Here is a 24,195-nt window from a genome sequence, read left to right on the forward strand (position 1 = left end):
TCCTCTTTCTGAGGGAAGTGACGTATTCACTTCAGCCGTTGCCTCTCCTTCCTTCACACTTTCTTATACTGGCGGGTAATTTAAAAAAACAACAACAACCAACCGACCAAGAGCGGCTCCGCGATTAGACCGAGAAGGCGAGAAACGCTGCGAGGGAACCGGGACCGGCGGCTGGAAGCCCTTTGGCGCAGGCGCTGCAGGCCTTGAGTCGGGTCGGGGGTTCTTCAACTCGGCGGAAGGAGGTATGGGGGGGGGGAGAACCCATAGGCAGGGGAAACCGTTTCTTTTCCCAGCGCCTTATTCAGGGAACGCCCTAATTTAACGCCCTAATTTAAGGCTCCTCCGCCTCCATTGGAAAGAAACCCTCCCTAAACCGCACCTTCTGGTCTCGGCGTGTTCAAGCGGGAACTTATTTATTGCTCTCGGGTAAAAGGCTGCCCAGGGCAGTGCCCCCCGGTTCTTGCTTGCTTCCCTTCTCAGGAGCAGCGCAGTTCCCCTCGACTTACTCTGCCTAACCCAGGGTGAGGGGCAGTGGCGGAGGGGGGGGGGTGCAGGCTGCTCTGGGTGGCATCCCTGAGGGAGGTGACAAAAATAAGTTTAATTTTTTTTTTTTTGAAAAAAATGGAGCTCACAAAACTTTTTAGTTCAGTCAACAAACGTAATGAAACGCGGCTGGCACTGGGCCCAACACCGCAGGGGCCAGCACTTACCGCGGGGCCTGCAGCGTGCCTGAGTCACGCGTGGTGGCTTGGGTGCCTGCAGGCTCCGAGCTGCCTGAAACAGAAGCATGGGACTTGTGTCTGCCCTCCACCTCTCCCTCAGCCGCCCTACAGCTGAGGGGGAGGCGGCTGAGAGGCTCCATGCAGCGTGCCCCACCCCCGGCTGCAGGACGCTGCCCCCGGCAAGGGTGGTGGGGAGTCCTTTCCCGCTGGGGCGGCTCAAGACCCTTTCTCTCACAGCACACAGATAAAAAACCAATATAGACAGATGCCCAGCTTTTAAAAGAATAGCCTTGCTTGTGTGGGATATGTCAGTCAAATCCAACATTCTAAACTGCCACTATGTGTCAGTTAGTTTGGTCCGTTGGTCGGTTAGGCTGCTGCTTAACAGCTCGGACCTTCCCAGTTCTGTCACTGACCAGGCAGTATCTCCACTTCCTCCAGCAGGCTTGCTGCTTTGCAGTTCACCTACGACGATGAGTCGCAGCTCCAGTACCAGCCGCCTCAGCTGCCGGCAGTCCATTCATCCTCTCAGGGTGCAGGATACCAACAAGGTGGTGCCCAATACTCCTCTAACGTAAGTAAGATATGTTATTTCTCTTGTGGCGGGGTTTCATTCCTGAAAGACAGAGGGGGTCCTGGGAAACGGGGTCCTGACTGAGCCACAGCAACACGTGGCAGGGTACAGCTAGTCCTATATAATAAAGTCCCTGTGTCTTTGCGTCCAGTTCCTGTGTCCCTGTGTCCACACTACTGTGCATGTGCCCCACGGACACAGGGATTGGATGCAGAGACGGAGTGCAGAGACCGGCCCCTCCTCTGCCTCCTCCCACTGTCCTGAGTGGCAACGGCCTCCTCCACCTCCCTTCTCCTGAGGAGAAGGAAGAGGCCTCTGCCGCCACCTCCCGCAGCATGCCTCAGGTAAGCGCGCCGCCCCTCTCCCGCCTCGCCGCCCCGCATCACTCCGCCGCAGCAGGGAGGTGGAGGAGGCCGGCGCCACTCAGGACAGCGGGAGGAGGCGGAGGAGGGGCCGGTGGGCCTCAGGCGCTCGACGGAGGCGACGCCTGCACTGTCCCAGGGCTTCCCCTCCGTTCCCGCCCGGCTAGCGCCCGTTTACTGAATGGGCTGAATGACACTAGTCCTATATAATAAAGTCCCTGTGTCTCTGCGTCCAGTCCCTGTGTCCGCGCTACTGCGCATGTGCCCCACGGACACAGGGATTGGATGCAGAGACTTGGAGCGCAGAGACCGGCCCCTCCTGTGCCTCCTCCCGCTCTCCCGAGTGGCAACGGCCTCCTCCACCTCCCTTCTCCTGAGGAGAAGGAAGAGGCCTCTGCCGCCGCCTCCCGCAGCGCGCCTCAGGTAAGCACGCCGCCCCTCGCTCTCCCGCCTCGCCGCCCCACGTCACTCCGCCACAGCAGGGAGGTGGAGGAGGCCGTCGCCACTCGGGACAGCGGGAGGGGGCGGAGGAGGGGCCGGTGGTATACCTCTGAATACCAGTTGCTGGAAGTGGAAGAAGCAATATTCCACTCAGATCTCATCCACAAACTTCCCATAAGCTTCTCATAGGCCATTGCTAACATCTTTCGGCAAGGTTTGTCTTACATTCTTAAAGTACACATTTTGAAAATTGGAGTCCTGTTGATGTCTGGTTTCTATTTTAATGAGATTATTAAAGGTGTTGTATGTAGCACATTAAAAATAAGCATAAGTCACAGTAAAAGGTCTTTTTTAAGTGTAAGCAAGAGTAAAAATAATTCAGTGGATGTACAGTGGTACCTGTAATAACTTGTTAATAACTTGGTTCTGGAAGTCCGTACTTAACCTGAAGCGAACTTTCCCATTGAAAGTAATGGAAAGTGGATTAATTCGTTCCAGACGGGTTCGCAGAGTACTTAAATTACTTAACCCGAAGTATGACTGTAATTGGTTCTGGAAGACCATACTTAACCCGAAGTGTACTTAACCTGAAGCGAACTTTCCCATTGAAAGTAATGGAAAGTGGATTAATCCATTCCAGACAGGTCCGCGGAGTACTTAAATTGAAAATACTCAACCTGAAGCGTACTTAACCCGAGGTATGACTGTATATCGAACTTAATGTATGCAGCCTAACAACATCTGCATTGCAGTTTGATACTAATACAGTAGCTGGCAACTTAATTGAACAGAATTTAAAAGTAACTTATTTCGCTATGATGTGTGCAAATCAATATTCTTTTCAAGACAAGAGAGGAGGACAACCTTTGGAAAGCTGAGTGTGGGGAAACGTGCATCAGTGACATCGGAAAGGAAAACCAGTTTCTTTGGCAAAAGGTAACAGAGCACACAAACAAAAATTCCTGAAAGGTCTACACTTGGCAGAATTTTTAAAAGAGAAATAGACATGAGGCTATTTAAGCCACAGCACCATTTAGAAGGCTGGAGCAGTATAACTTTGTGATGCTATTTCCAGCCAGGGGAAATGCTGTAACTGTTATTTTCTATGCTTGGAAATACCAGCTTAGAAGCTACAGTATACCTACCCTTTGAATGTGGGAGAACTCTGGGTTGCTTTGTTTTTTCAAGCCAGATATAGAGCGGTTTAACACACTTATTTGGCTAGAAAGAACATCAAGAATACGTTAGGAAAAGGAAAAGCCCCACACTGCACTTTAATTTTCTGGTGGAATATTGTGGTGTGGCAAATTGAATGACATTGACAACTGTGAGTCTGACTTATTCTTGTAACCTAACATTTGTGTCTAAGTAGCTCTGTTTGCGTAGTAGCAGCTAACTTGAGATTGTCACCTTTGTTTCTAGGAACAGTGGCCCTGGAAGCTTAAGAAGCAGCCAGTATGGGGCATTCGGGAATATGGAAAAGATCAAGGAACCTAGGCCACTTAATGATAAAGCATACATCCAGCAATGTATCCGACAACTCTACGAAGTACTTTTAAACAACTTATATTTGGCCTGGGGTTGGAATATTTAGCTGATTTTAGTTGCCCCTGATTGATGCACCTTAGGAATCTCATTGTAAGATAAAAAGGGTAAAAAATACCCTAGTGTTAAATACTTTGATATATATATATTTTAAATGGAAGGTGCTTGGTGCTGTTCAAAGATGTATTCCTTTCTTTTATATTGGTGGGGGGGAATGCCTTTTCTAAGATGCCACCTTCTGAAAAAAGGATTTTTAAAAAAACAACATCGTGCAAGACAGAAGTATTTTTGCTTATACAGTACAAGTCTTTGTAGAAAAATTCATTTAACTTGTATGCTTAGCTTTATTTGAGTGGTGGCCCTAATTTGGATTGTGTGGCTTCATGAGGCTCTGGCATGAAATATATCATATATACACTATGTATAAGCTGCTCATAGATCTTTACTGTTATAAGAGGTATAATTTTTAAATAACTAAATGTGATAGAAATATAACTTTCCCCCCTCAGTTTCTTACTACAAATGGATATGGTCCTCCTGTCTCTTTGAAGTTGCTCCAGGCTCCATCTACTAAGGACTTTGTGAAAATCTTCACTTTTATTTATGGGCAATTTTGCCCTTCTTATGAACCTCCCAGTTCTAAGTTTGAAGAAGAAATTCCAAGAAATTTTAGAGAGCTTGGGTAAGTACCAGGATAATATACTATACAGTGGTACCTCTGGTTACGAACAGGATCCGTTCCGGTGGCCCGTTCGCAACCTGATAAGGCCGCATCCTGAAGTGTGTCTGTGTAGGCACGTGACGTAATTTGGTGCTTCTGCGCAGGCGCAAAGCGTGATTTAGCGCTTCTGCACATGCTCATGCACCAAACCTGGAAGTAATCAGTTCTGGGACTTCCGGGTTTGGTCCATTCGCAACATGAAAAGACGTATCCTGCAGTGAACATAACATGAGGTATGACTGTATGCACATTTTTATCAGCATGGAAACGTTGTCTACACTGCTAAAACAGGAAACTGACATGTGGGCCGAACTTCACCCACCAGATTGTTTAGGGGAAGCCACACCCACCCTCCCTATGTAGGGAAGAATTTGGAGATTCCCTTACTGGAGGTCAATAATAGGATAATGATTGCATTTGCAAAGTAGCAACCCCAATTGTGGAAGTCACTACAAAGGATTCAAATACAATACATGCATGCACATAGCATCGTAAAATCATTAAATCCACTCCTTTATTTCGTTAGTTCAACACAGTCATAAAACATTATTTCAGCAACACTAATTAGCCCTTTACACTTTATGGCATGCTGTCAGGTGAAAGCACCATCACACTCTGACCCTCAAACCGAGGGAGGAAGGAGCCACTAGCTGCCAGAGCCAAGAAACATATTACAAATCTTCTCAATGGACCTCATCCTATTGATTTAATCTTTTATCAAGGGACAGTTACCGTACCTCTGTAGCTCATGTTTTCCCCCCTTCTGTGCCCAATACAAAGCCTGTAGGCATAATGTATGGCATTTGTTTTAATCTGAAATAACTACCATTGTGTAGTCCACTGGCTCATTACTCATAAACCACTGGTTCACATTAAGAATACTATTTCATATTTGTCAAAAAGGTAGAAATACGATCCATATCCATGTAGAAAGGATAATTGGCTGGATCTAGACACATCAAGGAAGCATTTCAGTTAAACACATTGTGAACTTTATGAGAAATTGTGTTGGCAAAAATGGAACTCGACAGCACCATCTGGCGTCACTGTTACAATGCATACATATACAGTGGTACCTTGGTAATCAAACTGCTTGGCTCCCGAACACTGCAAACCTGGAAGTGAGCTGGTTTGTGAACGTTTTTGGAAGCCGAACGTCTGAGGCAGCTTCTGATTGAGTGCAGGAAGCTCCTGCAGCCAATCGGAAGCTGTGCCTTGGTTTTCAAACGGTTTTGGGAGTCAAACGGACTCCCAGAACAGATTAAGTTTGAGAACCAAGGTACCACTGTAAAGGTAAAGGGACTCCTGACCATTAGGTCCAGTCGTGACCGACTCTGGGGTTGCGGCGCTCATCTCGCGTTATTGGCTGAGGGAGCCAGCATACAGCTTCCCGGTCATGTGGCCAGCATGACAAAGCCGCTTCTGGCAAACCAGAGCAGCACATGGAGACACAGGAAGGTACCACTGTAAAACACACATAAAACACATTTTCTTTACCAATCTAGCTGAGTCTATTATATGTATAACTAGAGTTTCCTACTCTGTGTCAATCATTCTCTTGAAGTGTTTGAGTATACAGCATGTGGTCTATCTCACTAACATATTAGCATAATTTAACCTGGTCTTGCTAGCTTTGATAACCTGTTATCTTTTGACACAGGCATAGTCAATAGGCTATGCACAGTCAACTTAAAAGGCCAAATTGTGGATCGTAAGAAATAACAATAATTAAACCTTGGGCAGAGCAACCCTAAATGGGGCTATGGAACAACTGAATAGTAGAGTCACTGCCACATCCAAAGCCCTGCTGCTTGTACTGGTATAGTATGTTTGTGTGAGAGAGGCACAGATATGTGGCCTGTCTCTTACTGCAGTAGCACCAGACTGGTGCACCTAAGGAATCCTAATAGGGGACCTCTCAGCAGGAAGCAATCATGGATCCAACAGATCCTTAGCTGGCTCTGCTCCACCCCCATAATGACCTGAATCAGAGCCCATACACTGGCTACCAGTGATGGGATCATTGCTAGCAGTAAATGCTAGCAGCTTCTCAACTGACTACTTTTGGCAACCACAACAAGGTCTCTAAGGTGGCGGGGTTTTGCAGACAAATACCTCCACCATATCCTAATCTCTAGTGGGGTTGGTGCATAATCAAAGTTGAGGAAAGAAATGCTTTTCATATCTGACTACACTTCCTAACCTTAATATTAAATAGCATATATTTTGGTATCTTTTAAAAATCAAAATATATTACACAACTTTCTAATATTTTCTTTTTAAATCTTTTTTTAAAAAATATTTTCTGCTTTTGTTATAGGTACCCCTTTGCATTGTCAAAAAGTGCTATGTGCACAGTGGGAGCACCGCATACGTGGCCTCAGATTGTAGGAGCTCTGGTCTGGCTGACAGATTGTGTCAAGGTACCACAAAGTCATTGGAATAAGTCTCCAGTTACTTTTACAGGGTTTGCACGTAAATCAAACATGGAAAGCTCGGCTTTACTTTTACTTTTTATTTATTTTTTATAAACATGGAAACTAAACATTTTATATTGGTTAGGTAAACTCGTAGCCATTTTGGACTCACTGTTCTTCTGGCGATTTTGGCAGCCAGGTTCTTTGCAACTTAAGAGTTCTAGAACTACTTTGACTTTAGGTGATATAGAGAAGGCTCGGCCAAAGCAATAAAATCTAGGTAATTTTAATACTGCATTTTCTTGGTTACATCTATTTTTGTAAATGTGGTATTGACAAGAGATTTGTACAGCTTCATTGCTGTTACTAAGGAAACCTACATACTCCTGTATAAATGTAAAGAAATCTACTTTGCACCTTTATACACTAGTCTATAGCAGCAGCTAGGTATCACCTGTATTCTGTTGAATAGTACTAATTCCTGAGTGTTAATATATGATCTTCTCTGTCCTTTTCAGTTGTTTTCTTGTTTGAAAGAAAACATGCCATCATTTGATGAAGTGCAGACATTGGAAGGAGAGACTGAAGATGGAATTGTACATAACAAAGTATGTGACATGAAATATCAGGAAATGTGCTATTTTTGCAAGAGCACAAAAAAGCAATGTTCAGGTCTAAAGGAAGAGACAGCTTCTCTTCCCCTCCCTCTTGATTTCCCCAACTCTGCCCAAAGTTCCTTCATCTGTGAGCCTACACATAGGCACAGAGTTTAGAACATTTTGAGAGAAACAGAAAATTTCTACTGAGGTCTACTAATCTCATGCTTTAATTCCTGTTACTAGGCAGGGATGAGTATTCATCTGAGAATTTTATAATTCCATTTGTTTCAACACTGTATCATTACCACCTCTTCTCTGCTCTCCCCCCACACAGTGGTATACGTATTTCCAAAATACAGTGGTGCAGAAGATTTGCACCAATTCCTAAAGCACCCCCGCCAGTGTAGTTAGGAGACAGAATTATGCGCCTAATGTCCCTCAAAATACAAAAAAAATTATTTGTTTGAAGTTCCATTAAAGCTTTTGTTAAAATGCAGCTGATTCCAGGAAACGTAGAAATAACTTGGTTGCTCATCTTGGGTTATTTTATAGACTTGCTACATAATACAGTTCTGATTGGCCTCTGCTTCTTTGGTTAAAAATCCCTATAATGAAACTGACTTGCATAACTTTATTTGCAGCTTTTTTTAGACTACACTAAAAAATGCTATGACCATTTTATGAGTGGTGAAGACAGCTTTGAAGAATTTGATGCTGAAATATACTCCAAATTAAGTAAGTACAGTAGTTTTCATTTAAAAACTAAATAGAACTCAGTGGATGCAAATGGTAATCTTGTGGTTTCTTTAGCACTTTTCTGTAGTTAACAAATTTTTAAAAAATTGTTAACCCATAGTGAACTTGTTGACTATAATCAACATTCATTTAGTTAAATGGAAGAATTGTATCTCAAAACCTTCTCGCTTTGCCTAGCTCCCTTTTCTGTGAACCAAAGTACTTATATCTAGCCTCTAGAAGTCATATGGATAAAAACAGTCCAATCCAGTCCAGGTATCTTTAGGAAATCCTATCCCTGGTTAAAGTAATCATTGATTATATATAAAAAATAAACAATTTGTGCTTGATAAACTATAGTTCCTGCATTCTATCTGTCTTTTCTGACAGGCATGGGTTAGCTTTTAGGTCATTGGGGCATTCTAGTGAGTAGTCCATAGGTCTTTAATATTAAATATTGCTACACATGGAGTAATGTGAGTAAGAGTATATGATGCTTGATTAAATTTTAGCAAAAATATGGGGACTGATTTTTTTTAAAAAAATGTCCCATAGAGGTGGTGGTGGGAATGGTATTAGTGACTCAAACAGCTTCAACCATGCATCAAGTCTTCCTGTGCACTATGTTTTGACAGAATTATGTGATGAATTAGTTAAAGCTTGGCACGTGGGTGGTGCTGTGGGTTAAGCCTAGGGCTTGCTGATCAGCTCGGTGGTTTGAATCCCTGCGAGCTCCCGTTGCTCGGTCCCAGCTCCTGCCAACCTAGCAGTTCGAAAGCATGTCAAAGTGCAAGTAGATAAATAGGTACCGCTCTGGCAGGAAGGTAAACGGCGTATCCGTGTGCTGCTCTGGTTTGCCAGAAGCGGCTTAGTCATGCTGGCCACATGACCTGGAAGCTGTACCCCGGGACCCTCGGCCAATAGAGCGAGATGAGCGCTGCAACCCCAGAGTCGGTCACGACTGGACCTAATGGTCAGCGGTCCCTTTACCTTAACCTAGTTAAAGCTTGATACCTTAAATTCTCTTCCTCATGCATTTGCCTTGCTTTCCATCTTTCCCTGAAATCTGTTCTTTTCTTGATGTTTCCATATATGTTGCCCATTTACATTTCCTTATGGTGTTTCCATTTATCTGGTAGTTTCCATTTCCCCTATCTGCCCAAACTATTCTAGCCTCTGTTGAACTGTAATATATTACAAATGGTCCTAGGACACGCTCTCAGACCCATGATGTAGCTTTTTTTGCTAATTGTGTACCAACATTGGATAATTGACTGCCTGGGAGCCCTTTGTACACCACCTTGAGTTCAATGATGAAATAAAGGTGGAATATAAATGTACTAAATAAAAAGAAGTGCTAGTTGAAACTTTACTGTATTCATCACACACAACTTGGTATCTGATGAAGTGTGCATGCACACGAAAGCTCATACCAATGACAAACTTAGTTGGTCTCTAAGGTGCTACTGGGAGGAATCTTTTTATTTTGTTTTGACTACGGCCAACCAACACGGCTACCTACCTGTAAACACAACTTGTATTTCATGTAAAAAAGCGACAAAGTATTCCACATAGAGAGCAGTTAGGGCAATCTATTCTGCAATGCAGCAACTTTATTCCTTCTGTACATTGCCTTGCAAAATAGCAGTGGCTTGTAGTAACATCTGCAGAAGCCAGTGTAAATTTGCTTCCTAATGTATTCTTTGTTCTGAGCTCCCTATTTTGGTATAATTGATGTGTTGAGTTATTAGCAGGTTATTTTGACTTTTTTCTTTTTCTTTCAGAGGATCTGTTTAAGATAAATGAACATCATTTGGAGGCGTTCGAAGCAGAACTAAAAACGCTGAATGAGGAGATTGCAAAGCGTGAGAAGGAGAGAGAAAGTGAACCAGTGTGTAATGGCTGTGGGAATAATATAAATACTATTTAAAATATCTTCCCCACATTTGTTTCATCTGCCATTCAGGATATGATTTCATTGCAGTATGTTAACTTATCTATTGTGGGCATTTGTTTTCTTTTTTTAAAGGACCGTTTAGTGAGTCTACGTAAACTGAAATCATCTTTAAAGGCAGATGTTCAGAAATATAATGCTTACATGGCCAGCCTGGAATCTCGCTCAAATGCTTTTAGTCAAAAATCAAAGAATATTACGGAGGAGTTGGAGACTGGTGGTAAGGACAAAACACTGCTCAACAGTAACTTGTTGTATATCGTATTTCATTGTCCCATCTGTTTTCTAAAATAAAATATTGTGTTTATCTCTGTATCGTAGTGATCTTTTTCCAAAGGAGGGATTTGCATAGAAATTATTTGTTTTTGGACTATTGTGAGCTGGTAAACAAGTCAAGTTAGTCATATGAAGATAATTTTAGATCTAAAATAAAGGTACCCTTAAAGTATAAAGGGCTAATTTAAAACTATAAGACAGGTTCTTTTTTGTGGTATTTCCCAAGTGTCAGAAAAAAGACGTGTGTTAAATAGCACTGAGGTTATTTATCTCTTCCCTTCTTACTTTTGCTAAGTTTCTCATTTCTTTCAATAAGTTTCAGTTTGTGAAAAAGCAGAATTCCACTTGAGAACTCAAGTTCCAAACACTCTGGAATTCTATCCACAAATGCAAACAAAGTTTTAAGCTAATTTAAAAGAAGTAGAAATGAGTACTGTGATCTGCAGCAACATGTTCGTAACTGGTTCTGTTTTTCATTTTGTGTTCCTAACAAAGTTTTACATGTTCTTAAATTTAGCCATTGAACTGGAAGCCCTGAAACAAGAGAATGCTCAACTGAAGTACATTTGTGATAATCAGAAGCACTCCGTTGCAGATATTGAGAGGCTAAAGAGTGAAATAGAGGAGTTGGTGCAGACAGTCAATAAAAAAACCAAGGAACTGGAGACAGAGCAACATCACTTGTGGAATGAGGAATTAAAATACGCTAGAGGAAAAGAAGAGGTATGTGAATCTACACTAAGGTTTTGAAATCAGATATTCCGGCCACTCCCAAAGTCTGCTACTTTATGCTTTATAAACTGGATGAAATTACAGAGCTTGATTCATGTGGTAGAAGAGTGATTGCTAGAATCCTAATGGTTTTGCAAGCTGCTAGAGCAGGCATCCCCAAACTGTGGCCCTCCAGATGTTTTGACCTACAACTCCCATGATCCCTAGCTAACAGGACCAGTGGTCAGGGATGATGGGAATTGTAGGCCAAAACATCTGGAGGGCCGAAGTTTGGGGATGCCTGAGCTAGAGCATGAGGTATAGCCACAATTTTGCTTTTAGTCTTTAACTTAAGCAATAGGAGTTGCAGTTCTGTTTGCCTGACACTGGATCATGTTTCAGTTACAACAGTGCATATTTTTGTTGAGAATTGGTGTACCAAAACTGACTTGATAAACTGCTGCCCGGGTCACTATAGTCTAGCAACTACTTAACTTTTTTACTGAATCACACTCTGAAAGACAATATAGAAAGGGCATTTTTTCCATGTTGAAGCACAAAACAAATTTGAGCCAAAAACGCACCAAATACTTTAGATTTTGTTTCCTTGCTCTTGTCAATTTCTCAACTGCAGTGTTTTAAAGCTGTACCTCTTTTTGTGTTTCCCCCCCTCTTTAACAGATTGAAGCCCAATTGGCAGACTTCCATAGAGGGGCTCGAAAGCTAAAACTAATACCTATAAATTCAGAGAACTCCAGCGGCCTTGATTTTGAGATTAAGTTTAAGCCAGATTCAGGGCCAAACTGTCTGGTCAAATACAGAGAACAAATTCATGTAAGTGTGTGCTTATGTTTTGGTGTAGTCCTCTTTAAAAAGAGTCATACAAGGTGTAAGGGGGGGGGCGTAGATTTTAACATTGCTTAGAAGTGAAGAACACTTAGCAGAACTAACTTGCCCTACTTGTGGACTTCCCAAAGGCTCATGGATGGCAACTGTTGGTAAAGAGGACGTTGGCTGTCCTTATGATAGAATGGATAATGAATCAGAATGTTAGTGCATTATCTTAAATTCATTAAAATATAACTAGGTATTCCAAAGTTGTCACAGTGGGATAAGGATGCACGCAGTCAGGACTCATTTGGCCCCTTGGGAGTATCCTATCAGTTCATGGAAATGTCTTTCACCCAGTTTTCATCTGTCTCTCCCACCCCCTTTACAATATCTCTATAATCATTACAGGTCCCACTTAAGCACCTCATAAGCAATACTGAAGATGAAATTGAACGTGCAATAAAGAGAAAAATTGGTCTAGAAGAGGCCTTAGAACAGGTGAGTGTCCAAATACTTTGGCTCCAACCGGAAGCCACTGCCCTTCAAAATTTTAACTGTCCCCAAAACAAAAAATATAAATTAAGTAGATTTGTGTTGGTGGTTAAGTACAGGTAGCTAGTTAGTAGTGGAGGGAATAGCTGAATGAATAGTGGAATGAAGTAAAGACAGGGAACTATTGATGCCTTTAATCCCTTTTCAGCTACACACTTAACTTCTCTGAACTATTGGCAGATGTAGCTCGTGCATTTTCAAACCCTGTTCTGCATATAGGCTAAGTAGTGAAGGTTTAGATTCTTGAGATGCCAAATCGGACCATATGATTGATTCTAAACTCATTCCCTGATCCTCTAAGGCAGCATGTTAGGAGTGTTCTGTCTGCCACCACTAGAAGTGTAGATGCCTAAGTAATGGACTGGATACAGAGGCTACTTTGTTCCTTTCTTCTGCTATTGATATCTTTTTATTAAATGCACATTTTAAAGGGAAGCACAATGGTAGCAGAGCAGAACAGCACTCTCAAAATGCTAAGAGAAGAAGGCCAAAAAATGGAAGATCATTATCAGCAAATAATGAAGGTAGGTAAAGTGTTGCTAAACAGGTTTGAACACTTACAAGACAGTGATTTGTTTACTGGAATGCTAGTCTGCATCTATTTATAAATATATGTTTGTAAATAATTCCTTTAAAGTGGTTACTTAGGACAATGAATGTTTGCTTTTATGAAATCACGTCTAAAAGTGGGAAGTGGTTGACTACTTCAATTGGCAGGCTTGTGAGAGACCAACTGCTTGTGAGGGATAGTGTGTCTGAATTTTCATGAAAGTTTGAGGATACACCACAAGACTCTTCACAACCTCCACCTGGAATGGGAGCTAATTATCTGCTGGTGAAGAAAAATATTCCCTATCCTTGAGCAATATTCCAGAATTGAAACAAAGCCACTATATATTATATTCATAGCCCTCCTCCCAATTTCCTCTTTGAATAGATAGTGTCTATATACATGTTACAACCATGTCATTACATTAACATATCCTGAAGTGATAATTCATATTGCAGAAAATTGAAGAAGAGGAAGAAAAAGGTATCCAAGAGCTGCAATCGTTGGAAAAACATAAATATTTGCTTGAGGGTGGAGTCAATGAAGGTGTCAGTGAAGCTAAGAAAGAGCTACAAGAACTCGAATGCCAGTAAGTGGAATAGTCTATCGAGATGTAGATGTAGGATGTGTTTTAAAATATGCTAATGTATCTGAATTTTGTTTCTCTTCTGCAAGTGCTCAGTTATTTTTGAACAGTATCTATATTGAATGAATGTGCAAGAAATGATCTAACACCAAATTTGGTATGCCTTAACCCATTAAAATCAGTAAGCATACTTAACAGTTTTGGATTGTAGTCATGATGTATTTACTCCCCAGATACCAAGTGGTTATGAAAACAACATCGGAAGAGAAACAGAGACTGCATAAAAATCTAGAACTCTGTCTGGAACTGACATCTAGCCATCTTGTGTCTGTAAAGGTAACTAATTCTACACTAGCTTAAACTATTATTGATTTTCAACATTTGGTGATTCCTTAAATGCTTATACTTTAAGTGCTTATTTCTTCATGAGTGACCATACATAGCTTAATAAGCATGCATGTGTTTTTCATATGGAGGGGCTATAGCTCAGTAATAAAGATGTGCAAGCAGAAAGCCCCAGGTTCAGTCCCTGGCATCTCCATAAGATAGGTGATGAGAAATCCCTAAGTTTGAGTCATTGGAGTGCTGCTACCAGTCAGAACAGATAGCACTCTTAGATGGAGTAAGTGACCTGATTAGGTACATGGAAGCTTTCCAAATTCATGCAAAATGGGGGGAGATAAAATAATTTGGTACTTTCATATTATATTCCTGTTTTCCATATATGTGTTGGAATTCTGCCTGATAAAACACTACATATTATAGGTTAAGGTAGGTGTATTTCTCTGGCGGCTTAGAAAGAAGGCAAGTAGTGCATATAACTACATTGCAGGGGATTGGACTAGATGATCCTCAGGATCCCTTCCAACTCTATGATTCTGTGCAATTACTAATTTATTAAAATCATGCTATGCTGGTTTCTAAAAAAAAAAAATCCACCACCTGTATGATTTACTGCACCAGACTGGATGGGCATGTTTATTTGAATGCAAATCTAATTGAGGGCAACAAAGTGCATTGGATTTATGCCTATAGTTCCTGATCCAACAAATGATATGCATGCAATAGCTTGTTTCTCTGTGTTGGTTTTCTTACCTGGGTCTGGACAAGAGTTTTTAGCAAGATGATGAGACACAGTCCCAACATAACTTTGATTATGTTGCTTCTCCACAATGTTTGCTTTGTTTTATAAAAGGTTGAGATTTCTCTTCTGCTGCTATGCCTTTCAAAAAAACAGTTCTAAAATCTGACCTCTTATTTTATTCTAGACCTACCTGACTGAACAAAATGCAAAAGTTGATAGGGCGTTTGGTAAACTGATGTCTGAAGATCCATTGGCAAGCTTGAAAGAAATCCTCAATAGTTACAAAAAGAAGGTTGAGACTTTGTATGCCTCGGAAAAAGGAGAGTGAAAACCTATTTGAATCTTTTACAAATAACATTATGCTATGCTTAACTTTACTTTATTTCCATATATTCCAATTTAGCATGTAAGTATTTAAAGTTGAGAAAGTTTTTTTAAAATAAAAAAACTGTGTCGATCCAGTACTGTGTTGTCACATCCTGTTCATTTAATGTCCTCACTTGAATGGGACTTAGCATCATGGATAGGCTATCTGTCTCATTCACTTTTTGTAAATTGTTGCAGCCCTTCAAAAAGACTCTTGTAGGCAAATGGCTTCGTTTTTCATAATGGCATACCAAAATCAATATACAAAACAATCTGTAGATACAAAGACTGTTCTTATACCGGCTTGGTTTTTTTTACACGTATAACTATTTCCCCATTAATACTGGGTTAAATAATTCCAAAAGGCAATTAAGGCTTGGGACCTGGTCTAGTGAGCACTATCTAAATTAACTGTTAAACTAATAGTTTGTATAGTTCCCTGAAAAGTTTAATAACATGTACATGTTTTGTTAAATTTTATACTTTTCATCATTTGTATTATCCTATTTTTGTGTATTATTGTTCCGCGTTATCCATAGTTACCTTTATTAAATAGATGTTGCTTGCTATCCTGTGCTATATGCTATGGTGGTTTTTAAAATATATGAATGATTTGCATCATGATGGCCACTCTCCTGGTCCTCAAGAAGGTCACCAAAGTTTTTCAGGGTGAAACCACTGTTACTAAGATAAGCTAGTGGAAGATGGCCATGGTTTCTTCAGAAATACCCATGACATTGTTTGTACAGAGACGTATTGAAATACAAAGTTATCGGGCAGGGGTAGGCAACCTAAGGCCCATGGGTCGGATGCGGCCCAATCGCCGCCTCGATATGGCCCGCGGACCGCCCAGGAATCAGTGTGTTTTTACATGAGTAGAATGTGTCTTTTTATTTAAAATGCCTCTCTGGGTTATTTGTGGGGCATAGGAATTCGTTCATTCCCCCCCCCCCCAAAAAAAGTCCAGCCCACAACATGGTCTGAGGGACTGTGGACCGGCCCATGGCTAAAAAAGGTTGCCGACTCCTGTTCTCTGGTATTCCTGCATATTGTACAATCATACAGGATCCTAAGGCGCTGCTCTGTGAACAAAAAGGGCCTTTAATCCAATGGAGGCACTTGCTAAAAGGATAGGGAGGATTTTTGTGTGCATTTTCTTCATACATTAAGCTGCTCATGCTGCTTCAGAGGACGCCTACCCTTAAGCAGGTTTTGCAAGAAGGTAAAATAAGAAAAAGGGCCTCCTTCTCTAGCAGAAGTGGTACCGGTAGATGCAGCACAATTGTCATATGCCACTTTGGGGATGGAACTGAATAGTGAACTTTGAACAACAGCCTTGCTGTGTGTGCCAAGTTGATCAGGTCTGAGATACACAGTTCGGTCCAGTGCAATTAAAGCACTGGAGATAATACAGGAGTTCGGACAAGTTGCAGGTTTTAAATTGAATAAGGGTAAAACCAAAGTTCTGGATAAAAATTTAACACTAGAAGAGAAAAATAAGTTACAGGAAGCCACTGGTTTGATGTTTGTTAAAAAAAGTGAAATATTTGGGTGTGAATATGACTGCGAAAAATTTGAACTTGTAGAAGAGTTTGTATTTGATATCCCGCTTTATCACTACCCTAAGGAGTCTCAAAGTGGCTAACATTCTTCTTTCCTTTCCTCCCCCACAACAAACACTCTGTGAGGTGAGTGGGGCTGAGAGACTTCAGAGAGTGTGACTATCCCAAGGTCACCCAGCAGCTGCATGTGGAGGAGTGGAGACGCGAGCCCGGTTCCCCAGATTATGAGTCTACCGCTCTTAACCACTACACCACACTTGTATAAAGACAATTATGATAAAATATGGAATGAAAGCAAGAGAGATTTGGATATATGGACAAATTTGAAGTTGTCTTTGTTGGGCCGAATATCAGTTGTGAAAATGAATGTTTTGCCAAAAATACAATTTCTATTTCAAGTACTTCCTATCATTGATAAGATGAATTGCTTTAAGAAATGGCAAAAGGTATTGTCTAAATTTATCTGGCAGGGATAAAGTTTTTTAGAATTAAAGTTTTAGAATTAAGTTTAAGCTATTAACGGATTCAAAGGACAGGTGGGGATTCTCCCTGCCAGATTTGAAGATCTGTTTTGAAGCGGCAGCCTTTTGTTGGTTGAAAGATTGGTTTATGTTGGAAAATACTGATGTTGGCGTATTTAAACTGAGTAATTGCGCAATAAAAAGCATTCTGAGGAGACTGCAAAGTATAATTAGGAGTTGTTTTAATTAAAAAATAATAAGAAGAAGAGTTTGGATTTGATATCCCGCTTTATCACTACCCGAAGGAGTCTCAAAGCGGCTAACAATCTCCTTTCCCCTCTTCCCCCACTCTGTGAGGTGAGTGGGGCTGAGAGACTTCAGAGAGTGTGACTATCCCAAGGTCACCCAGCAGCTGCATGTGGAGGGGTGGAGATGCGAACCCGGTTCCCTAGATTACGAGTCTACCGCTCTACACCACACTGGCTGTTATATTAACTACAAGAATGTTACAGAAGCGTGACCCATCCAGCTTAACGGTTTCATATTCCCCACTTGGTGAGTAACATAAATAATAATCCTCGCCTGGAATTTGTTGAAAACCCCTGGCTACTAATCTTGCCTTGTACCTTACCACTTCATTCTTGTCATTCATTTTAACTTTATAAACCTACTTTGAGTCATTTACTCTCATATCTGGGGTTTGTGGTACAAGAGACCAAGTGTTATGCTCTTTTAAAGAAGTTATCTCAGAATCCATTGCTTTATACCAATTCACAGCTTGCTTGGGTAAGTTTTGAACTTTATGGTAGGTTTTTGGCTCAAAAATTGCCTTATTGGCATACACAGTGTTAAACTGTTCATTTGCCTATTTAACTAGCTTTTATGTGCTAATTACTGATGCCTTCTTTGGCGATCTCTCATAGCTAAGATTGTCTTCCATAAACATGGTTTTAACAATGAGTCCCTTAAGTGACTGTGGAGGCCAATTCTGGATCCGCTCGTCCTTCCACAGTGGGGACATTGGTTTCCGGGCGGGAGTTGATCAGAGTGTGGATTTGCCAAGCGTGCCTTCCTCTTAGCACGTTTCTCCCTTGCGTCCTGAGTTCAAGTGTCTTTAAAGCCCATGACACCTTTGGTAAAGGCTGTTAGTGCTCGCAGGCCAGTGTTTCCCAGTTGTCAGTGTTTATACTACATTTTTTTTAGGTTTGCCTTCAGTCTTTCAACCTCTTTTCTTGGCCACCAGCATTACGCTTTCCATTTTTAAGTTCGGAATAGAGTAGTTGCTTTGGAAGACGATCATCAGGCATCCACACAACATGACCAGTCCAACGAAGTTGATGTTGAAGAATCATTGCTTCAACTCTGGTGATCTTTGCTTCTTCCAGTACACTGATATTAGTTCGCCTATCTTCCCAAGTGATGTGTAAAAATTTTCGGAGACACTGTTGATGGAATCTTTAGAGCAGTTGTCCATGTTTCACAAGCATACAGTAAGGTTGGTAGTACAATAGCTTTGTAAACAAGCATTTTGGTTTCCCTTCAAACACTGCACTTCAGTCGGGACTGATGCCTATCCCTGGGTCCACCACACCTCTTCCTACCCCTAATATATATTTGGGTCTGGCTATTTTCCTATTCTAACATATTGGCTCTAATAAAATTCTAACAGTATTAAAGTCAAGTACTTAGCACCGACAGATCCACACCATTTCTTGGTAGCACACATCCATATAAAAAAATATAACAATAAAAGGTAGATAAGTTGGTTTCATTTAACATTATAATTCTTGTATAAATAAGAAAGGCCTGGATTGCCCTTAAAGGCCAACTAAGTTTATATTTTGGTATGAGCTTTCGTGTGCATGCACACTTCTTCAGATACACACGAAAGCTCATACCAAAATATAAACTTAGTTGGTCTTTAAGGTGCTACTGAAGGAATTTTTTTATTTTGCTTCGACTCAGACCAACACGGCTACCTACCTGTAACTGGATTGCCCTGCTGGTGCTAGCCAAGCTGCTCTAGTAGTTTCAAAGCTGCCACATGGTTGGATGGCACTTTAAAGTATGAGACACTACTCTCCTGCTCCAATGGCTTAATTAGAAATCCACACAGTAGAGCAGATGGAAGAAAAAGGAAATAAGGTAACCCTAGTTAGACAATTCCTCTGGGCAATAGGGATTGTGTCAAAGATTTCATAGAAAAGCTATGATGGCAGAGGAATTTGAAGTAAGGAGTAGATTAATGGAAGCAGTAACAGGTATAGGAACAGCAAGGAAGAAAGCAATATATTTAAGGGAGCAGCAAACAGTGATGAAGTAATCCGTGTGAAGGTAACATTTATGGTTTTAAGAACGGGAAGGCCTTGGAGGATTTTGAAAGTAAGCAAACATGTTTGAATGGGATATGGAAATAGAAAGGAAGCCAGTATAGGATTGAAGGAGTAATGCGTAACCAGGCAAAAGGTGCATGATGTGGGCAGCAGAGGCAAATCAATCTACCTTTACATTAGATTGGAAACAGACGAGTCTAGACTGAAAGGTGCTAAGACTGAAAGAAGGGCCATGCAATAGTCACCAAATTTGGTGAGAAGTGCTGCTGGGTAGCATGACATGCTGCGATTCCAGGTACAGCAGTGAATCCAGGAGAACACTAGCATGTGAATATAAATGACCTGGTTCTTTTCCCGACATATAAGGCATTCTGCCTTTCGATCACCTCACACAAATAGGGAAATCCTCCACTGCTGTCCTCTGTCTAGGCCACTACGGCATAGGCGCGCTTATCCAACACGCATTACGAAAAGAGAAAGGACGTTTCCAGCACTGGGAAGGGCACCTGGGAGGAAACTCCCTCCCCTCAGGAGTAATTTAACGGCCAGAGGAATACCGGCAGTTTCGCTTCCCACTTTTCACGTCAGTGGCGCTCGCGCCCTTGATTCTCGGAGCTAGCCGGGTTTCGACCTCGCCAGAACAATAGTTGCTATGGTGCGTTTCACAGCGGACGTGACGTCCTTGGACTAGAACGGGCCGGAGCCCCCTTGACAGACGCCGGATTGAAACTCCCGCGAGCGCTTTCGCTTCCGGTTTTGCCCCCTCCCTCGCCCCGCCCCCTCACGTCCGAATCGTCCCCCTCTTTGGGTTTTGTTCCCCGCAGCGGGGCTCAGGGGCCCGCCCCAGTCTACGCCCCGCCCCTTTCCTCTGCCTTCGCAGCCGCTCCTCTGAGCTGGGCGAGCGGCGGCGGATGCGGGCGGCTCGGTGGTTGAGCTGAGGCGCTCGCTCGCTCGCAGGGAACTGTCAGTCAACATGGCAGCGGCAGAGGAGGCGGCGGAGAGGGAAAGCGGCGGCGGAGAAGTCCTGTCTGTCTACGTGTTCGACCGGCGCCAGGCGGATTCGGACGACGAAGACAAAGTTGTAAAGTGTCCTAAGGAAAACTACGGGGCCTTCTGTAGCGCCGTGTGCCAGGTGAGAAAGCGCTTGTGGGGGCGGGAGGGGGAAAGAAGGGGGCAAAAATGCGTCACGGCATAACGGGCAACCGACTGATGGGGAGCCAGCAACCCAGAGGAGCCTGCCCGCTTTTTAGTAGGGTGCTCGAAGAGCCCAGACTCGAGGGCGCCCGGTGGTTTCTCTGACACGGGGGTGGGGGCGGCGAATCGCGCGCGGGGTGTGGGGTTTTCTCTGACACGGGTGGGCGAAAAGGCGCGAAATGGCCCGACGCGAAGGCCCTGCAGCTGAGCGAGGTTGACGGGTCGCGGTGTGAAGCGAGAGCGAAAGTGTCTCTTGCATGCAGGGAGGATGGCCCGCTCGGAAGGAGCAGAGCTGTCATGTTGAGAAGGAGCAGGAAATGCTCGCCCTGCAGGTCCCTTGCTGTGAACTTGCGGCTTGCCCCATTGCCCCATTGACAAAGAAGTCTGTTGGGCTGTTTCGGATGGGTGCTTGTTTTTCTTGTCTCTCTCACTATATAATAAAAATCTCATCATTGGAGGATTTACAGTGCCTCATCGGCATCTTGGATTTGCACGAAGTCAAGGGGAAGGGGGTATAAGAGAAAGCGGGTTGCAGCAGAAGCGCAGCAGCCTTTGGCATGGGAGCTAGAAGGGAAGGGCACTAAACCGAAAGTGATAGGAAAGGTCTGGATAGATTGCTGTTTTAAAGTTTTCACAATCAGAACAGGCTTCAGTACAGAAGCTGTTGTAACAGAGCCTGGTCAAACTCCCTTTTTACTGAAGCCTTATTTCAAGTAACCACTTTTCCCCTCAGTGCCCTCCTTGCTCAAATCAAATGTCTGCCATTGTTGAAAACTATTTTTATCAAATTATCTCCTCTGCTTAACCTACAAAAACCTCTGTTGATGTTCGAAACCTCAGTTTTCCTGTTAGAGTCTCTGCAGCTCAGCTTGCTTTACTCAAACCTCTACTATTGATTCAAACTTCATTTTCCTCTGTGTACTGTACTGTACTTTCCTTCTACTGTACTCAAACTTCCAGCCCCAGTGCAAGACTGTTTTGTGCCCTAGGCAAGGCTAATTACTTGTACACACACGCACACACACACATACAAATTGCATCATCGAGGGCTGTAGCATCAGTATTTCCAGATAAACCTTATGTCATTATTTTTTTTTAAAAAAAAACTCTATTAAGCATCATATATACTACCAAGATGTATCTCAGTGGTTTCAAAGCATCAGTTCAGCTCCCCCATCTTGTTTTGTTCAATGGCGTTACAGTTATGCCTCATTCTGATACACGGTTAGTTAGAATTTTCCAATGCTGAGTCGATGCAGAGAAATAATTATAGATCCATTGAACCAAACTGAAGAAACTAGTTGCTTCAATACAACACTTAGCGGCATTATTGACTACCAAGTTTAAAATGTGTGCATTGCAGGGCACAAAAAAGGCACATGGATTTACGTCCAGGGCTCTTTTGTATGCCATTTTCTTGGTGTTTAACGTTACTTCCATTAACATAACTTTGAGCTCGCAGATTCTCATTTGGTAATCCCATTTGCTCGAACTGTCCAATAAGAGTTTCTGTCATAAAGACATCTGTAGTCTCCTTTAGTGGAACAAATCCCAAGAAGTGTTCTCTTATGATAACCTCATAAGGCAGGCACGTCCAACTCCCAAGAGACAGCGATCTACTCACAGTATAAAAAGACCGGCTGTGATCTACCCATTGTCATTTCCAGGAGTTGTTGAGCTTTTTTTAGGGGAGGGTTGGCCAAAGTTGGTGGTGGTGGGGTTTGACAGAAGGACACACACACCCCATCACACACCCCATCTACGAGTAGATCACGATCTACCTGTTGGACATGCCTGTCATAAGGCATGGGCAGGGAGGACAACTGCCCTCCCCCAATCAAGTAAATCCATGAAAATACTTAACTGAGGTTCTGTGCCCCCAACATAAAGCCTGGCTATACCCATGCTCAGGGAGGTCACTTCAGTGCTGCTAATGCAACAGTTTGACTTTACCCCCGGAGGTGCACTCCATTATATCTGAAGACAGACGGATGCCATTAAACCTCACAATAATTTCATAATTAACTGTCTGTGTATTTCTAATAGTATAACCAAATCAGTAATTTTTTATATAACTGTAAAAACTACTCTGAAATTTTATTATTCCATAAATGAAACCTTCATCTGGTTGTAAATATTAAGATATATACCAGCAAGAATGAGTATTTCTGTAAAAAAAAATTAAATCAAGTCTTACTGACTAGTGATTTAAATCATGATTTAAATTGATTTGATTTAAATCAAATCCACCCTGACATCAACCAACAGAACTTAACATTCTGTAATTAAACAAACTAACTACCAGACTTGCTCTTAAGATTCTGTTCATCTTAAAGATGCAGCAGCATACATCAGTACAGTGGTACTTCTGGTTAAGAACTTAATTTGTTCTTAACCTGAAACTGTTCTTAACCTGAGATACCACTTTAACTAATGGGGCCTCCTGCTGCTGCCGCGCCGCCGGAGCACAATTCCTGTTCTCATCCTGAAGCAAAGTTCTTAACCCGAGGTACTATTTCTGGGTTACCGGAGTCTGTAACCTGAAGCATTTGTAACCTGAAGCGTTTGTAACCCGAGGTACCACTGGAAGTGTGTGCAAATGGGGCTGCAAAACGAGAGAGGAGGAGGCATGGAAATGTGTGTGCGGGGTGTGTGTGTGTGATCTGTTTGCAAGAGCGAGCTGAGAAAAAGGAGGAAGAGGGAGGGAAAGTGGCAGCATTGGAGATCATAGAATTGTAGAGTTAGAAGGGATCCCGAGAGTCGATCTAGTCTAACCCCTACCTACAATGCAAGAAATCTGTCAACAGTCATCTCCTGGTGGGCTCAAACAAACAACCTCCTGATTAACACACTGACCCAGAACTACTAAATTCCTCTTAACCATGCTGTTTCCTGCAGTAGTGAAGATAATTGTACACAACTTTATAAATACTAGGCTACATCTTGGCTTTGGACTTGTTGTTCAATATAGAGGTCTGCTGAGAAATGATTACCAACCATGTTCTGATGCAATACTTCTAATTAAAGTGTAAAACAAACGCAGGAAGAGTGTTTTGATTAGGTGCTCAGAGACTTTCTCTAGGGCAGAATGAAACTGCATTCTAGACATTCTAGTCTGTAGTTTAAGCTTAAAAGTCTAGAAGACTGCAGGTAAAGCTGAGTAAAACTTTGTCAATATTTATGAGACGAACAAAATGTGTCCTATATTACAAGAAGTAATAAGATCTTGGTTATAAGAGGAATGTACAATATCATATGGAGAAATGAAAATGTTTGCAAAGAGAAAAAATTCAGAAACAGCAGAAGCCCCGTCAGATGTTTGGCTTCCAAAAGAATGTTCAAAAACCGGAACAGTCACTTCTGGGTTTCAATCATTCCGGAGCCAAAACGTTCAAGAACTACCATAGGCTGTTCAAAAACCAAGGTATGACTGTAGTGGACTTATAAAACAAATTAAGCAGAAACCAAAAAGTGCCTACATGAAATACTGGGCTCATTGCAAAGAATAAAGGTAAAGGGACCCCTGACCATTAGGTCCAGTCGGGACCGACTCTGGGGTTGCGCGCTCATCTCGCATTATTGGCTGAGGGAGCTGGCGTATAGCTTCCAGGTCATGTGG

At 42.3% G+C, this 24,195-nt stretch overlaps 2 protein-coding genes across 4 annotated transcripts in view; both read left to right on the forward strand.

Annotated features, from left to right (window-relative positions):
• The first annotated feature begins 28 nt into the window (after positions 1–28).
• NDC80 (NDC80 kinetochore complex component) lies at positions 29–15,595 on the forward strand. 2 transcript variants are annotated; one of them, XM_035125516.2, is made up of 17 exons: positions 29–242; positions 1,164–1,296; positions 2,946–3,035; positions 3,522–3,648; positions 4,154–4,326; positions 6,686–6,788; positions 7,301–7,390; positions 8,023–8,116; positions 9,901–10,007; positions 10,146–10,290; positions 10,864–11,069; positions 11,739–11,891; positions 12,297–12,386; positions 12,872–12,964; positions 13,449–13,579; positions 13,810–13,912; positions 14,845–15,595. In XM_035125516.2, exons 2-17 carry the CDS (start codon positions 1,196–1,198, stop codon positions 14,986–14,988), a joined length of 1,950 nt encoding a protein of 649 aa, XP_034981407.2. In that variant the 5' UTR covers positions 29–242; positions 1,164–1,195; the 3' UTR covers positions 14,989–15,595. The 2 variants fall into 2 exon arrangements, with proteins under 2 accessions (XP_034981407.2, XP_060133877.1); XM_060277894.1 differs by having other exon boundaries at positions 1,167–1,296.
• Positions 15,596–20,255: 4,660 nt separating this feature from the next.
• SMCHD1 (structural maintenance of chromosomes flexible hinge domain containing 1) overlaps positions 20,256–24,195 on the forward strand; it is a 66,646-nt gene continuing 62,706 nt past the window's right edge. The window contains exon 1 of one of the 2 annotated variants that reach the window (XR_004693201.2): positions 20,256–20,514. Coding sequence is in view for 1 of the 2 variants with exons in the window: in XM_035125048.2 (XP_034980939.2) it covers positions 20,356–20,514 (159 nt within the window). In the remaining variant the exon portion in view is untranslated. The remainder of the gene's footprint in view (positions 20,515–24,195) is intronic. The other variant, XM_035125048.2, reaches the window with a different exon arrangement.

Source organism: Zootoca vivipara, chromosome 8 (assembly GCF_963506605.1).
Source record: "Zootoca vivipara chromosome 8, rZooViv1.1, whole genome shotgun sequence".
Classification (NCBI taxonomy): Eukaryota; Metazoa; Chordata; class Lepidosauria; order Squamata; family Lacertidae; genus Zootoca; species Zootoca vivipara.

Bases quoted from the DNA above. Each gene is read 5' to 3' on its own strand.
- NDC80 (XM_035125516.2), top strand. From the start codon at position 1,196: ATGAGTCGCAGCTCCAGTACCAGCCGCCTCAGCTGCCGGCAGTCCATT. The intron at 11,070-11,738 runs GTATGTGAATCT...CCTCTTTAACAG, and splicing joins ACGCTAGAGGAAAAGAAGAG to ATTGAAGCCCAATTGGCAGA. The intron at 11,892-12,296 runs GTAAGTGTGTGC...TAATCATTACAG, and splicing joins AATACAGAGAACAAATTCAT to GTCCCACTTAAGCACCTCAT.